Source organism: Chionomys nivalis, chromosome 7 (assembly GCF_950005125.1).
Source record: "Chionomys nivalis chromosome 7, mChiNiv1.1, whole genome shotgun sequence".
Lineage (NCBI taxonomy): Eukaryota > Metazoa > Chordata > Mammalia > Rodentia > Cricetidae > Chionomys > Chionomys nivalis.
In genome coordinates, this window is record NC_080092.1 from 1,355,746 (window position 1) to 1,372,924 (window position 17,179).

At 42.5% G+C, this 17,179-nt stretch overlaps 1 protein-coding gene across 6 annotated transcripts in view; it reads right to left on the reverse strand.

The window, feature by feature from the left end:
* Positions 1–17,179, reverse strand: part of Mrtfb (myocardin related transcription factor B) — a 156,649-nt gene that overhangs the window by 74,493 nt on the left and 64,977 nt on the right. For 5 of the 6 annotated variants that reach the window (XM_057773796.1, XM_057773797.1, XM_057773799.1 and 2 more), the window contains one exon: positions 14,174–14,236. The exons of the other annotated variant lie outside the window; for it this stretch is intronic. In XM_057773796.1, the coding sequence (XP_057629779.1) occupies positions 14,174–14,236 (63 nt within the window). The remainder of the gene's footprint in view (positions 1–14,173; positions 14,237–17,179) is intronic. 6 annotated transcript variants of the gene reach the window in all.

Here is a 17,179-nt window from a genome sequence, read left to right on the forward strand (position 1 = left end):
GCCAGGACACATATCAATGAACTCCTGGCTTAGAGGAAGCTCCGAACAGGGACAAAATACTCATACTAAAGACTGTTTCTGAGAACAAGAAGTACCACGTATCTGCCTTTCTTGCTCAGGGGGATGTGCTAATATCTCAAGCCAAACATCACTGCTAGGTTTTGTTTTTTTTTCCCCCCTTAGTTCTCACCCAGAATCAACCGAGTCCAATAGAAATAAGTCTTCTCTGAGAAAGGAGGCATGCTTTATCATTGAACTTGGGAGTCAGTCAGACCTTGCTCACTCCGTACTTTCAGACCTATAAGGTTCCAAATCTCTCAAACTGCAGTTCCTCTTAGTTCTTTATTTGAACTTTAAGGATGTAGATCCACGTTTACAGACTGCTAAGGAGGATGTCTGAGACAGTGAAGGAAATATCCAGGCACAGGGTTATCAGTCAACAATGACAGGACTCTTCTTGGTCCTCCTAATACTTGCTTTTCTGGTGAAAATAACAAGAAAAAATGTAATGATATTTCATTTCGTTTTAATAAATAAAGCTTTCCTGAAGATCAGAGAGTAAAACAGTCGCTCTGGTCAGCCATATAGACCAGGCAGTAGTGACACACACCTTTAATCCCAGTAGCCACACTTTAAATTTGCCAAAGAAACCAGGCAGTAGTGGCTCACACCTTTAATCCCAGCAGCAATAGAGAGGATTATAAAACAGGAGGAGACAACTCTCAGTCAGTCTCATTCTGAGATTCTTGGGGGCAGGATCGCCATTTCTGGGTGAGATAGAGGTAACAGCCAGTGGCTGGCTGTTTTGCTTTTCTGACCTTCAGATTGAACCCCAATATCAGTCTCTGGGCTTTTATTAATAATGCTACAAATAGAGATAATGATTTCTTTTTAAAAGTGTAATGGTGGGGCTGAAGAGCTGGCTCAGCGGTTATGAATGTAGACTGCCCTTATGGAGGATTAGAGCTCCAGCTACAGGGATCTGGTGGCCTCTCTGACCTCTATGGACGCATTTATAAATGCATACATACATTTAAAAGGTCATGGTGCTTGGTGTGGTAGTCCACGTCTACAAGCCAGCACTGCAGAGGTGGAGGGTCAGGACCTCATCCTCGTTCAGTGGTCACTCTGCTCAGGGCTTGTTGTCTTTACATTGATTTATTTAGTGTGTACACAATGTTGTCAAGTCAGCTCTCTCTTCCCACCATGTACGTCCTGGGGATCGAATTCAGTTCCTCAGTGATTAAAGGTGTTTGTTGCCAAGCCTGAACTGGGATATACGCCATGTCTTACTGTTCTGATGACTAAGGACAAACCACGCTTGCCCCTAGACATGAGCATCCTAAAGATGACATCCACTGTCAACTGTCTTAGCTATTTTTGTACTCCTGTAATGAGACACCATGACCAAGGAAACATACATAAGAAAAAGTTTATTGGGGGTTTACATTCCAGAGGGTTAGAGTCCATAACCATCACAGTGTGGAGCATGGCAGCAGGCAGGCGTGGTGCTGGAGCAGTAGCTTAGAGTTTACATCTGAGCCACCAGCAAAAGGGGAAGGGGAGTGAGAGAGCACTGGGTTTTTGAAGCCTCAAAGTCTACCTCAGGTGACACACCTCATCAAACAAAGTCACATCTTCTAATCCTGTGGTTCTCAACCTTCCTAATGCTGTAATCCCTTAGTACAGTTCCTCGTGTTGTGGTGACCCCAACTAGAAAATTATTTTTGTTGTAAAATTACTTTATAACTGCAATTTTGCTGTTATGAATCATAATGTAAATATGTTTTCCAATGGTCTTAGGCAACCCCTGTGAAAGGGTTGTTTGACCCTACAAAGATCTGTGACCCACAGGTTGATAAATGCTGTCCTAAACCTTCCCCAACAGTTCAAATCCCTAGAGACAGTATTCAAACATGAGCCTGTTAGGGTTATTCAAGTTTAAACTATCACATGAACTAACAGTCCAGGCACTTGTCCATACTTTAGACTGGCTTGTAGGGATCTCTTACTTACTACAGAGTAGTCTTTTACTAAATCTACCCATTGAGATGCATTTCTTTTTAAAACTCCCAGTGATGTGCTGGTGCACAAGTGTCCATAACTTAAATACAGCTTAACTTACAAGTCCCATTTAAAAATTTTCTGCCCATGCTGTCATGGAAATATGTCCCCCAAAGCTGTGATCTGTCACAGTCATATGCTTATGTATGGGATGAGTGAAAGGTAGACGTCTTTCCCCTGCAGAGTCAGCAAACTGAGATCAGAGCACTGTCTCCCCAAGGCACATTCCAGAGTTGGCCCAGGTGGTTGAGTGTTTCTATCCCTAACTCTTCTACGCTGTTTCACTGGGCGACTGCTTCTCCATCTCAACTTCTGCAGCATCACATTAGGCCTCGGTGAGTCAATTCTTTGGCACTTTTATCCTCTTTATACCTGAATGGCAATTCTAGGCCTGAAGACATAATTCTAAGTAATGTCCTCTGTAACCTACAAGAGTGGTTACAGAGTTTACAGGTTAAAGAGTGGAATCAACTGGGCGGTAGTGGTCACTCTGGGATTAAAACACACACCTTTAATCCCAGCACTCAGGAGGCAGAGACAGGCGGATCTCTGTGAGTGTAAGGCCAGCCTAGCATACAGAGTGAGTTCCAGGTCAAAACAGACTCCAAAGCTACAGAGAAACCCTGTTTTGAAAAAACGAAACAAAACAAAAGAGTTGAATCAATGACACTCAGCTGAGAATGGCCGTTCTCTGTAGTTTCTGAATACTGTTCCCTACTAAAGGAACCAGAGATTTGCAGAGGTACAACTAACCCTAAAATTAGGTCAGTGAACATTTAAATGGTGATCCAAAGGTGAACAGGAAAAGGTCAAAAGTACACAAAAGAAGAATACAGTTACAAAGGGAGTTTTATTATTCAAATTGAAACAAATTTTTCAACAAAAATGATGATGCTCATTGAGTAAAAGCACTTGCCACCAAGTCCATCGACATGGAACTGATAGGGTGAAAAGAGAGAGCTCATCTCAAAAGGCTGTCTTCTGACCTCAGCCCATGCATGCCCACACATCTACACACACACATACACATGTGGAAACAATGGTTACATTCCTGGCTAAAGAACCTGTAAAGTCCTCAGTGCTTGAACCTCTCAGAATTCCAGAAGGAATGTCAGAATTGGAAATCATTTTGCAAGTAACTTTATAAGAGTAGGTGTGAACTGTCAATTAAACAATGGGTGAAAGATGGCTGGGACACAGAACACTCATGTTATTGCAGAGAATAAGGGGTACTTTAATATCATCCAATAATTGGTCAACCTATCACTCATTCTTGATGTGACTCAGTGAGGTCTTAGCACCCTAGTCATACTCTTATCCAAACCTCCCACAACAACCCAATCAGACAAAGAAAAACTGGTGCCTTTTTTCTGCAACTACTCCAAAGTACTGCAGCTACTCCACAAGCACTGAGTTGCAAAGGGCAGGGAGGACTGCACTGTGTTAGGAGAAATTAAGGTCTATCAGCTAAACACATGGAGCCATAGCTGTCAAGGTCCTGGCTGAACAATACAAAACTAAAAGGGTCATTTCTGAGGAGCACGGGGAGAGTGGCGATGGGACACACCTCAACACCGCTATCACACTCATGTTAACTTTCTGTTCTTACTAGATGTGTGCTGGTGTACGGGGGTATGCCTGCAACTTACACAGATGCTTCTGGGGGCTAATAAATTGCCTTGGCTCCAAGAGTTAAAAAGAAAATGTAAAAGAGCTCCTACTCTATTGGGGCAACTACCAGTGAAAATAGCTCATGTATACTTCACCACAGAAAAGATAATTGACTTATAAAACTAGTAAAAGCAGGTTTTTATTTTAGTTGTTAAATGTCAAATAGTTTGTTATAAAATAAATTGCCAGAAGAGGATGATCTATTTTAGGCTCTTCACTTTCCTGGAAAATGAAGTATATTTGTTTAGAAGATTAGTAAGAAGGCCAGTGAGCTAGCTGGCAGGGTAAAGGCACTTACCACCAAGTCTGAGAATCTGAGTTCAATCCCCAGTACCCACATGGTGGAAAGTAAGAACCAATTCCAACAAACTGCCCTTTGACCTACATGAAGCTATGGTATATGCACACGCGTGCACGCACACACACAAAAAAAACAAACAAATGCAGCTATTTCTTTAAAGATGAAAAAGAATCAAATGATTGTTAAAACATTTTTTTTACTATAGGAATTCTTAAAAATTGTTCATTCATTTCATGGAGAACCTTTAAAAGTACTAGGCCAGAGTGAAAAGACTGTGTATGGCTCTGGGCTCTGAGCTCCAATGGTGCTGAGCTATGGAGTCACTTTTCCTCAAGCAGTAATAGCATTCTGAGGAAGGTGTAAGGACAGGAATACACAATAGCATCAGAGGACAGCACTGCAGGCAGCAGTGAGCATTTGCTCACATGGATGTTTCTATCAATATTCAGCATGGCATTTGTAGTAGTTTGAGTAAGAAATGTCCCCCAAGGTCTCGGGTATTTAAGCGCTTGGTCCCCAGCTGTTGGTGCTGTTTGGGGAGGTTTAGGAAGTGCGGTCCTACTGGAGGAAGTGTGTCACTCAGGGAGGGCTTTGAGTGCTTAAGACTCCACTCTGCTTCAGTTTGCTCTCTCTGCTTCATGCTTGGTTCTGGGTATGAACTCTCAGCTTCCTATTCTGCTAGCATGCTTGCTGTTTGTCATGCCTCTGCTCAACCATCAAGGACTCTTATCCTTCTAGAACCATGAACCCAAATAAACTCTTTCTTCTGTCAGTTCTGTTGGTCATGGTTGCTTTATCACAGCAACTGAAAAGTGAATTAAGACAGCATCTGCAATACCTATTGGCTGAACTGAACCCGAAGGCAAAGTGGAGAGGCTGACAGGACAAGGTTTCCATCTTCAGGAGGAGTTCAAAGGAAAACTGCTCTGCTCTGTAAAAGCTTCAAGCCTCTTCTAGCTTTATATACGGCTACCTCCATTCCTTTCCCAACGCTTTTATGTAAAACAACTTTAGCTTTGACTAAAACCAATCTTTTCTGCATTGTGGCCTTCTTCGTTACCTTTGGTGGCAGCTTTTGAGTATCTATAGAACTACATTTCTGAATAGCCGCTCTGTGCCTTGTTTAACCCTCTTGCACCTCAGTTTGTGGGGCACATGTAAACAGCTACATCTTATCTCACGAGGTCAATGCTCTGTCTCTTTGGGAGACAAAGCCTCTCTGTGTGCAGAATCCAGGGCTGTGTCTGGCTGTGGGCCCGTGGGATCTAGGTCTGCTGTGTAGCAAAGAGGAAAATTTGGCAAAACACAGCACCACACAGAAAAATTTGACATGGCAGCTTGTTTATAGATGTCCATTGGCTGTATCACTAAAGGGAGTGAGAACAAAAATGTGGGTGGTTTTCGCATGCGGCACGGTGACTAGGCAAGTCAAAACAAAGTGCTAAGTAACTCTGCACCTCACAAAGGAGCCAGGGGAGGAGTAGCTTCTGAAAGGGTACAGTATGGAGATGAAGCCTCTTTTTGAAAATATGCTGCATTAGCACATCACACCAATGAAACCCTTCACTTAAACAAACCATCAGCTCTGAGTGGCAGCCATATCTGGAGTGCCAGCATTTGGAAGGATGAGGAAGGGGGATATCTAGTTCTAGCTTAGCCTAAGCTACAGAGTAAGACCTTACCTCCAAACAAGTTACAAACAAAACCAAAACCAAACCGATGCACATAGCATGTGGGTTAATAAATTAGAATTCTATATTATGAATCTACATTATTCTATATATATAAATCCTTTGATAAAAATCTCTGACCACTCGACAGTTCCAAGTGTCAATCAAGAGCTGATTCTAATTGTATTCTGCTCTTACTTGGCTTATACATTAGCAGCAGGTTTCCTGAACCTACTGAGTACCACCTGGACTCACCAGCTCCTTGATGGTGTGTTCACCTATGCTAGGTGGTCCATCTCCATCTCTACTGCAATTTGATACAGATGCCTAGTACACTCACCCTGCTATCCACTACTCTCTGCTGTCTTCCAACTCCTCTGGTTCAATGGGAGTTGGGGTTACAGCAGTACATGTGGGAGTGATAACAGCCCTGTGAGCCCAATGATAAACTGGGACATGGCCTTTGGGGGCCAGACTGCGGAAAGTCTGATCAGTGTTAGGATTATGCAGAGACAGGGTGAGCTGTGTGACCAAGTGATCACAGTGATACCCTATTTTATTTCCATCACCTTGTCCAAAGTATGTAACAAAAGAGCATGTTTCCTTAATGCTTTTGTACATTAAAGAATGATAATCTATAATGAATGTAAAGAGTCAACTTGATCAGCTCTAAGTAGAATCCCCCAACATCAGAATATAGTAATAACCTACCAAATTCCTGGTATTCCACAAAATGCATTTAAGGTTGTCTTTCTTCACTGATAATAAATAGCATTATGTACACACGAGGAATATATACTATAGCAAAGAAAGGAGATGGGCCTGGTGGAGTATTCCTGTCATCCTGAAACTTGGGAAGTCTAGCACAAGGATCAAAACTAACAGACTGATAGAATGACAGAATGCCATTCCCAGGAAAATGGATGAGACTAGCAATGACATATTAAGCAAATTAAGTCTGTCTCAGAATGTCAAATATTATTTATTTTCTCTCACTGATGGGTCCTAGATTTTACAGAGGTACATAGACTACTGTTTGTGGAACTGTTTAGGGAACAAAGGGGACTAAAGGGAGGCAAGAAGGACACAAAAAGGGAGGGCAGAAGGTCCTAGGCATGCGTTTCATATACAATATATACTTGTACAAACATCGACATTCAATGAAAGAGACTAGTCAGATTCTATCTCAAGATCATAAGGACAAGAAGAAGAAAAGGAAGAAGGATGAGAGGGAGTAGGAGGAAGAGGAGACAGGATGGCATGCATGCTGCCCGCTGACAAGCACAGCTTGTTTCTGCCTTTCTCCCAGGGCAGGGTGCAGGATGGTGGGATAGAGGGCACTCATGGCGCATCCATCATTTTATTACTTTTTTCTCTTAGAAATATCTAGACGGTCCCGACAGGAAAACTCCATCTGATCCACCTGTGAGAGGAGACTTACACCCAGTGGTTATCTTCAAGGGCTGACTCTTCTGCCAAGTTGGATCTAATTCAAATATTGAGGCAAAATGATTTTTTTAAAAGGACAAAACAGTATGTAATTAGTTCTCTATTAATGAAGAATAGATTCTGCCAACCTGAGAAAACTTTCCTCCCTGATCCTTAAAAACAAAGAAAAATGAACTTCTAGACGCGAGCAACGCTGCCACTGGCTCCAGACCAATGGGCTCAGGAGTGTTGTTAGAATGGACCTGCAGGCTGCTCTTGCCAGCTGAGACACTTATTTCTTCACCAACAACTTGGTTTTACTCACTCACTGCCTCAAAGTATCAATAAAAAGCAATGAGATGCCACTGCTGCTGTAGTCTAATGAGAAAGTTCAGCCCCACACATCCCAGAGGACAGGGCACAGGCCTCGGGCTAAAATGCCAATTTCAGACCCCACAGATTGATAAACACTGGACTTCATTTCCCATCATGAGAACTAGGAAACCTGGCATGCACATGAGGCATCTGCACACACATACTGGGAAACAAGGGTTGGGGGTCAGGGCCCAGAGCTCTGGAGGGTAAGGTACCTTGGACACTGTGTTGACAGAGTCCAGACACCTGCCTGGCAGTGCCCTGACAGCTCTGCTCAGGATAGGGCTTCGTGTAATGAACTAAAATCCGACAGAACTAGGTAAGAAATGATCAGCTGAAGTGTCTCCATAGCACACATGTTCCAAGCAGCCTGAGTGGAATGGTCTCCCTGGGACAGATGACAGGGCAAACAAACAGCAGAGACACCAAACGAGATCCTTAAAGCACTGTCCCCAACAAAAATGTACCCCTAGATCATCACAGGCAAAATTCAAGAAAAGTTTTGAGGTGACCTAAAGGTCAGTCAATGTCCACGAAGTCAAAAGCGCATGCTTTTTAAAGGAAGACAGAAAAACTCAACCCTAGACACTCAGCCTGGCAGCACTCCCAGTGTTACAGTCAGTAACAGCCACGAAACATTTCCAGGAAGCAGGGAAGTAAAACTCCTTCAATGACTTCTTTTGATGTTGTTGTTTTTAATATAGGGCTGTCCTGAAACTTGCTGTGTAGTGTAGATTTCCAGACTGGCTTTAAACTCGGAGATCCTCCTGCCCCTGCCTGTCTTCCAAGATGCACCACCATGCCGAGCTCAACTATGTAAGTGAAATACAACTCACTCCATAGGAGACAATTCCACAGAGAAGACACAGAATGTCAGAGAAGGAACTAACAACTGCTATGACTTCACTAAGTATTCAACACAAAAACACTGGGGGTAAAATATTGGTTCTACTGGGGGAAATGGAGAATGTAAGAAGGAAAACCAGAACTTGCTGGGATAAAGCTATAATAGCAGAAACATATACTCTACTCGGCCTCAGCAGAAGGCTGAGGAGGCATGAGAAAGAACTATTTTACCAGGTGGTATTAACGTCACTTTCTACCTAAATTACGAATGTCACTAAACATGTATGGAGAGGAGAGGTAGTGCTAACAAGACAGGGTAAAAAAGCAAAATAATCTTTAAAATTACCAGTAAAAGGGCAGAAAAGAAGAACTGAGAGGAAAAAAGGGACAAACAAATCCACAAGAGAAACCACCTAGGAATACATATGGTCAGGATCTCATGTCAAGCCAACAGCAGGAAAACACTTTAGAAGGGGGCTCGTTACCTGGGATGAGGGGGTGTCATGATGCGAAAGGAACAATTCATAAAAACGGGCAGAATTTTAAAGAGGAGGTGCTCACAAAGGAGATTCAAGGGCTCACAGAGAGCTCAGGGGTTATGTGCACTTGTAGAAGACTGGAGCTCTGTTCCCAGCACATACACCAGGTGGCTCATAACCGTCCACAATTCCAGCTCCAGGGGATTCAGATGTCTTCTTGCATCCATGGGTACCCCCCCCCACATATATGCATACACACAGACATAAACACATATACTTGAATAAAAATAAATCTAAAAATAAATGAGACCTAATTACAATTACTGTCCTAGTTTGCTTTCTATTGCTTTCATAAACACCATGACCAAAAGCAGCTTGGAGAACAAAGGGTTCATTTCAGCTCACAGTCCATCATGAAAAGAAGTCAAAGCAAGAACTCAAGGCAGGAACCTGTAGGCAGGAGCCGAAGCAGAGACCATGTGCTTACAATGTGCTTACTGGTTTGCCTCCCATAGTTTTCCTGGATTGTTTTCTTATAGACCTCAGGACCATTGGCCCATGGGTGGCATAACCCAACATTAGGCTGGGCCCCTGACATCAATCATAAATCAAGAAAATGTCCCACAGACTTGCCCACTGACCAATGTGATGGAGGCAATTCCTAACTGAGGTTCCTTCCCCCCAGTTTGTGTCAAGTTGAGAATAATGAATGAACATACTCTCTTACAAGAAATCTCTAACACAAGACAAAGATTATCCTGAAGAATCCCAACATGGTGGTGCACACCTGCAACCCCAGCACTTACGATGCAGAGACACTGAGAACTGCCTCAAGCTTAGACTGCAGAGTAAGTTTCAGGCCAACAGGGCTGCATAGTGAGACCTTGTATCAAAACCAAAGGGTCTGGGGCAGCTCAGTTCTGTGTAAAGTTCTCGCTAAGCAAGCATGAGGACTAAGTGCAGATCCTCAGCACACACAGGAGCCAGACATGACAGCAAATGTCCATAGCTCCATCTCCAGGAGTGTTCAACACAGGAAGATGGATCCCTGGAGCTCACTAGCCAGTCAGTCTAGGTGAATTAATCAACTTCAGCTTCAGTGAGAGACCCTGCTACAAAACCAAAACCAAACAAAACCAAAGAGCAAACAAAGTGCAGAGAAATGGGAAAGACACAGATAATAGGCAGTTTAGAATCTCTGAATGCATGGCGGAAAAAGTGAATACAAAGTCATTAGTGACTACAGACAACACTTTCTAAGTGGGACCTGACATAAACACAACATCTACCCTCAAGGTTATATGAAATAACCACAGTTGCTTGTAAAATGTATACATTCCCATTAGAAAGCATACTTTAGGGAATGTTAGTGCCATAGTTGAAGAAAATAAAAATCAAGACACTTTCTAAAACTTCTTGGCCTTAAGTCACAATTCCTACATTATTTGAATGTCAGTAGTTTAGTCTGAACTTGATTTCAATAGCTTATACCTCACCTTGACCTCTGTATAACCAAGAAAATTTTCTGTACTTTGAAGGTATCAGTGTGGGTGGTTTGAATGGGAAATATCCCTCATAGGAAGAACACGTGGTCCCTGGTTAGTGGTTCTACATGGGTGGGTTCCAGGAACATGGTCCTTGATGGAGGAGATACGTCACTGGGGGTAGGCTTCCGGAGTTCACAGCCTCACTGCACTTGCAGTGGGTTCTCTATCCACCATGTTTGTGGCTGGATGTGGTTTCAGCCTGCTACAGCAACCTGCTGCCACGTCTCCCCAGACATTATGGACTCTCCCTCTAGAACCATAAGCTCAAAGAACCGCTTTTGGTTAGGGTATTTATCACAGCAACAGACAAGGAACTAATGAGTCCATATTGTGTTTGTGTAATCACATAGGTGCTCTGTGTCCATGACAAACAAGAAAGCAGTTACACAAGTAGAGAATTCGCTAATTCACCAACACATTCCAGTTCTTTGAAAAAATGGAGGCTAGCACACATACACATGGGGTCATTGGGGGAGACAGAGACAAAGAGGTGGTATTAAGATTATATCTAGTTAAACATCGTTGTTAATCCTGGCTTGAGAAAAGAACCATGTCCACATATCTTTTTCAGCATTTATAATTTTACACACTGATCAGGAGTCACACAATTTGATACAATCCAGGATATTCAATAACTACTTGTGACCTATTTATTACTTCACTTCAGTTTCCTTCCTTTTTCCTCCCCTAGCCCCAAAACTAGGGACATCTAAAGTATACTGGATTCCCAACAGAATATGATAAAATCTGTATTATTCCTACTGCCAAGCTGAAGGGGCTTGACTGAGAACATACAGGGCCTATTTGCTCAAGTCCTTTAAAAACATCATTCAAAACACATGACAACAGAAAAGGATATGGAATCATAAATTTCCAGTTGTGAAGGACTCTTTTGCTGCTGCTATGGTTTTTTGTGGTTTGTTTATTTGGTTGGTTTTTTTGTTTATTTGTTTTCTTTTTTTCCAGACAGGATTTCTCTGTGTAGCCTTGGCTGTCCTGGAACTCACTCTGCAGACAGGGCTGGCCTTGAACGCACAGAGATCTACTTGCCTTTGCTTCTCGAGCGCTGGGATTAAATTCATGTACCACCACCACCTAGCTTTGGGAAGGACTCTTAACAGGTCAATTCTATGGATTCATCTAAGAGCTAACTCACTGAAAAGAAACAGGAGACTTCATTCAAAAAGCTCTAAGAACCACACTTCCCAACCCCAATAAACCAACTCTCTAGTGCGGAATATGTCCACCTCTGGAATTGTAGACATGTCACTCAGACTTCCCATGGGATAGCCATAGGACTTTCAGCATTTAAAGCTAAGCATAAACCCAATCAATCATAATTATCTGTTTCTTTAAGTAATCCAGCCTTGAAATTCCTTGGGTCCTGCCCTTCACATTTTAATATATATAATATATATATACATATATATCCCTTTATATACAGATATATATATATATATATAAAACTTTTTTTAAAAAGGAAAAGTATGATAGCACACAATAAAGTAAAAGAAAGGACCCAAATAAAAACAATTTACAGCCCCTTCCGAGAATATACAGCATCAGGCAAAATAGGTGCTGTCACTGAAAGATCTTTCAGAACAACTTTCTAAGTAACTCAAGTGTCTCTGCTTTTGTGTATTTTAAAGATCACTGGGAAACAAGCCATGGCAACATAAACACGTTCTTAATATCCACATTTATTTTTAACAGGTCATTTCTTGATCTAATTTAATTTCTTTCTTAAATGATCAAGTCACAACAACAACAACAACAACAACAAATCAGAGATGTGATTATTCGAGAGGTTTCTTGTAACTAAAGTAAAAAAAAGTTTAGATGATGACCTAAAACAAGAAACCTGCTTAAACATCACAAACAGCCACTTTATTTATTATACTGAACGTCTTCTGCCCAGCAATGGTTGTTCATATCACAGACTTCAGCATCCCAGCAGCCACATCTATTGACACTGCCTCCGCAGAACAAGAACACAGGAAAGAGCAGCTGCACAGCAGCCCGGGAGATGGAGGCTCTGGTCAGGAGTCTGCTGACTGGACCCGCCCTGCTGGAACTCCTGCAAGTGGCCTGTGAAAATGTCAGCTTGGAGTCTTTTCTGGAGGGCAGGGTCCCTAGAGAGCCCGAGGGTTGGCCTGTTTGTCTTTTCACATGCTTTACAATCTCAAAGTCCTTCCTTGTAGACACTGACTGATGCCCAGGGAATGCTAGGACTGTGGGAACTGGCAGGACCCACGAGAGACAACTTCATGGGAAACCTGTGCCCACTGCGTTTGCCTTCTCAAAGCTCAACAGTGTTGTACGCTGTGTGCCATTATATTTTCTTTAAAAAGAAATAATTGTGGAAACAGGAAGCAAAAGTTACTGGAACTATTGAAAACAAAATAAAAAAACCTATCAAGTTATAAAATATCACTGGGGAAACCTATATCTCATGAGTAGAGACAGCAGATTCTCTAAGCATCTACCCTAATTCAACACTGTTTAAAACCCTATAGAGATTCACCTAGTTTCCTGCCAAAGCAATCCTACAGGGAGGTACTAGGTGTGACCCCAATCCGTAGGTGGGTGCATGGCTAGTAACTGTCCAGCTAGCAGCTAGCCCGTGGGCGTTTTTAACCACCGTGTGTGCTGTTCCTTGGAGGTTCCTGCTCATCAAGCATGTAATGTGAGCACGACCGCTCACAACGTGCCGTGTGTTCTTCGAGAGTCATCTCTACACTGCTTGTGTGTGTGTCGTCAGGGAACTGCTTTTAGAGGCCTTCGTGTTCTACATTTTATTTCACGGGACTACACTGCACTCTGAACTGCTGACCTTGGACTAGAAGCTGGAAATTTAAAAATTATTTTAGAGCAAGGCACACAATGATCATCTCAATAAATGTTTGCTAATGATATTTTTAAAAATATCTTGGTAGCCAGCAAGATGGTTCAGTTGGTCAAGGCACTTACTGCCAAGCTTGATGACCTGAGTTCAATCCTCAGAATCTATACTACACACAAATAAATGAAAAAAATTAAAAGTATCTTTATTTCTATCATTGGAGTACCAATTTTCAACACCTTGGGAGAAACTGGCTAGCTGGCAGCCCAATCAGTATCTTAATTGCCCTGTCAAGGTGATAGTGAATATTCCAATTGACAGCATGGCAACCATCCAAACACTGGCAGGCTCTAAACGTAGTCTGTGAGACCCAAAGGTGAGTGGCAAGTGAGACCACCCCTTTCCTTATTAAACACAAGGTCACACACCAACATTCTAAGATGGTGAATAAAGAATATTATCACTCCCAACGAAAACAGTAACATACACGACAAGAAAGGAACATCGATCACTTGGGCTTTAAAAAACAGGTGAAATAGTGCCTTTTAAACTGACAGACTGATGCCACCATTAACACATAACACATACTCGGCCAACCTCTGAGAGCCACTGCGTGATCTAAAGTAGACATGTTATTTTAAAAATAGCATCCATCAAGTCAATTTCTCTTTTCTTTTGGCAATGAGGAGCATCTGACTAACAGAGAGCTCATATACATGTTTCATAACGTGATACATGACTACTCTGGATCTATGGAAAATCCATCAACTGACTGAGATGGAAGCATATTTATGGTTCTGCTGCTTAATGAAGAACACAAGACAAAAGTAAAATGACACAGAGGAGTGCATGATGTGATGAGAAAGGGCAGCAAGAGGGGAGCGTGTGGCTGAAGCTGCAGACAAACACTGCGATGGGGACACTGTGACATGCGTGCTTCTCGGACTTACCCGTGCTCACAGACTGAGCTGGCAGAGGAAGCTGGAGTCCTGACTCCCCAAAGACTATACTTCCTGTTAATAACAGTGAGGGCAGCAGTGAGGCAGGAGAGCCAAGAGCATGGTTAAAGGAGTTAGAAAACACTGGGTGTGACTGCTTCTTACTTTAAATGATCATCAATTACCAACCTAAGAGAAAATTCTAATCCATTTGCTGTTCTCACTCATCACGTTGCTTTCTGTTACAACAGTGCCATGATACCGCTATCTTAAAGTATGAGCTAAGGGATACGAATAAAAGTGTTCATGGCTGTGTTTCCCACCACCCTTCCCTCCACTTAACAGTGTCTTCACGTGTGTGCATGTGCCAAACGAGTCCAGGTTTCTGATGTCTCTTTTCCCTTCCTTGAGGCTCTCTGAGGGACAGCAACTCCTCCTTCACAAATTGGTTCATTATTCACCAGTCCAATGTCTAATAAAACATATAGTAGATTCTAATTTTAAGAAAATCATCTCAATTTATGTAAAAAATATTTCTTGAATCTAGTACCTAGAAAAACCTTTAAATTTAGGTTAGGCATTTCTACATGTTATAATGATATGATTTCCAATGGCAGCTTAAACCAAACTGCTAGTTACTATTATTTTCTAAATTACCTTGTTAATACTCATTTCTGTAAGAGACATCATTTAAAAGCCAAGATAAATGACTCTGAATGAGGTGTCAGGATGCTATAAGTGGGGTCTGTGGTCCTGGGAAACTGTGGGCCCCAGGAACCCTAAAACACATACGGATGAGCACTACGAGCATTCTGGCCTAGCTGCTGCAGCAGGTAAGATTCATGCCCAGGTCAGAGGTGTGGAAAGGTCCATCTCCTGCTCCCTCCCACAGGCATGTACTACAAGGGTGTGCTCAGCAACACACTGAAGCAAACTAGATCCTGACCAACACTGTCTCAAGAAGAAACCAGAGGAGAAAAAAGAGGGCAGACAGGTTATAGGTGTCTACCGACACTGTGAAACCAAACAACTCTTCAACAGGTGACTAGAGGCCATTACGAAAGGAAGTGGGTCTCACCTTAAGAGCTTACAGGTTTCTTTTTCTTTCTTCTGACAGAGTCAGGAAACAACTTTACACAAGCACCATCATCTGCCATAACCACTGCAGAATTTCATTTGCAGCTGTCACTCTAGAATTTGTTTCTGGATTTTATAATAGTGTCTAGTCTAAGTCCTAAGGTTGACTGGAAAAAATTAAAAACTTGACTAAGGAATATTAGAAATATAAACTTATTTTCTTAGTCTGACTCCTGAAGAAAACTAAATAATCAAAATTCATCAGACAGTTTTGAGACATAGTAAACACTTTGAATCCTAAATGTCAACAGGGAAGCGACCGAGGAGAGTCTTACAGAAAATGATCCACTGCTGTCCTCTCCCCAATATAAAGGGCCAGCAAGAGCCTCAGCTTTGCTGGTTAGCACCTGCTCATCTCCTCTGCTGTACTCTAGAGACAGAGCCGCCTGTCTCCTCACATCTCCATCCCACTGTACCAGCTCATGTGCAGTCTGAGGAGCAGAGTTTACTCGTGAACAATGTTTATTACCTTCTCACCTTTCCAAACACCTGGACCAACAGCTAATGAGGGCGGGAAATGCTCTCAGATAAAATGCAAACAACAGAGCAGCTGTGAACAGAAGCCACTATTCACTAAGGTGCAAGGCAAGTGGCTGCCCTTGGCTCAATGCCACAGTCTGGAAAGTTCCATCTGTGTGTGGCTAGATAAAGCTCCGTGCAGAGTCCAAAGCCAACAGCTCTCTGTGTTTCCTTGTGTGCAACCAACTTTTTTTTTTTTTTTTGGTTTTTTGAGACAGGGTTTCTCTGTGGTTTTGGAGCCTGTCCTGGAACTAGCTCTGTAGACCAGGCTGGTCTCGAACTCACAGAGATCCACCTGCCTCTGCCTCCCAAGTGCTGGGATTAAAGGCGTGCGCCACCACCGCCCGGCTGCAACCAACTTTTGAATATATCATTTTCTCTCTAGTAAGGGGTCATTAGTGAACAAGAAGGTCTAAGTTTTTCAGTATACAAATTTAATGGAAGGGAAAAAAAAAATCTCGAAAAAAAAATTCAGATGAAGCTGTAAGCTCAAGTTCCTAACTATGATTCTCAATGTCTGAAAATGGAATGTCACCTTACCAGGCTCCTACACATGCTATTTCACAGTAAATGCTTCAGATTTAGTCGGTTGGGTCAGAGGTGGTAGGCCACAGTCAAAAGCTTTTCAGGAAAAGCAGGCAGCAGGCACTGACCTCACTGCTATTGGGTTAGTAAAGGTGAGCCTGACGCTGTGTGAAGGGCAGCGAGTCTCACACCAACACATCCAAGATGCTCCGGAGAGCATCTTTATCACAGTGGCTTCATGGGCTGCTCTGCAGAAATGTTGGCAATGTCTAATACCTCTGCTCTCAAGACAGAGCATCCCCCAGGTCAGAGCTCTCCTTGAGTGTGGACGCAGGAAAGGGCTGCAGTTCTTTTGGGGAATGTCAAATCCCCCAAAGAATGTCCACCTACACTGTCCTCCACCTGAACTTTTCCTATTGAACACTAAAGGTCAACATAAATACAGAAATAACTGGTGTGTAGTATGACAGATGAAGCTTAGGGTTTCTGTGGATGGACTCTTTTCATAAAGAAACACAGCTTAGCCGGGCGGTGGTGGCGCACGCCTTTAATCCCAGCACTCGGGAGGCAGAGGCAGGCGGATCTCTGTGAGTTCGAGGCCAGCCTGGTCTACAAGAGCTAGTTCCAGGACAGGAACCAAAAGCTACAGAGAAACCCTGTCTTGAAAATTTAAAAAAAAAAAAAAAAAAAAAAAAAAAAGGAAACACAGCTTATGTGTGTCTAGGTATCTACTTTCCTTTAGAGTCCATCCGGAAAGATAACTACCTCAATGATTGCCTTACTGAGATGTTATTAGCTATAATTTTAGCAACATTCAGACATAAAGAAAAGAATATA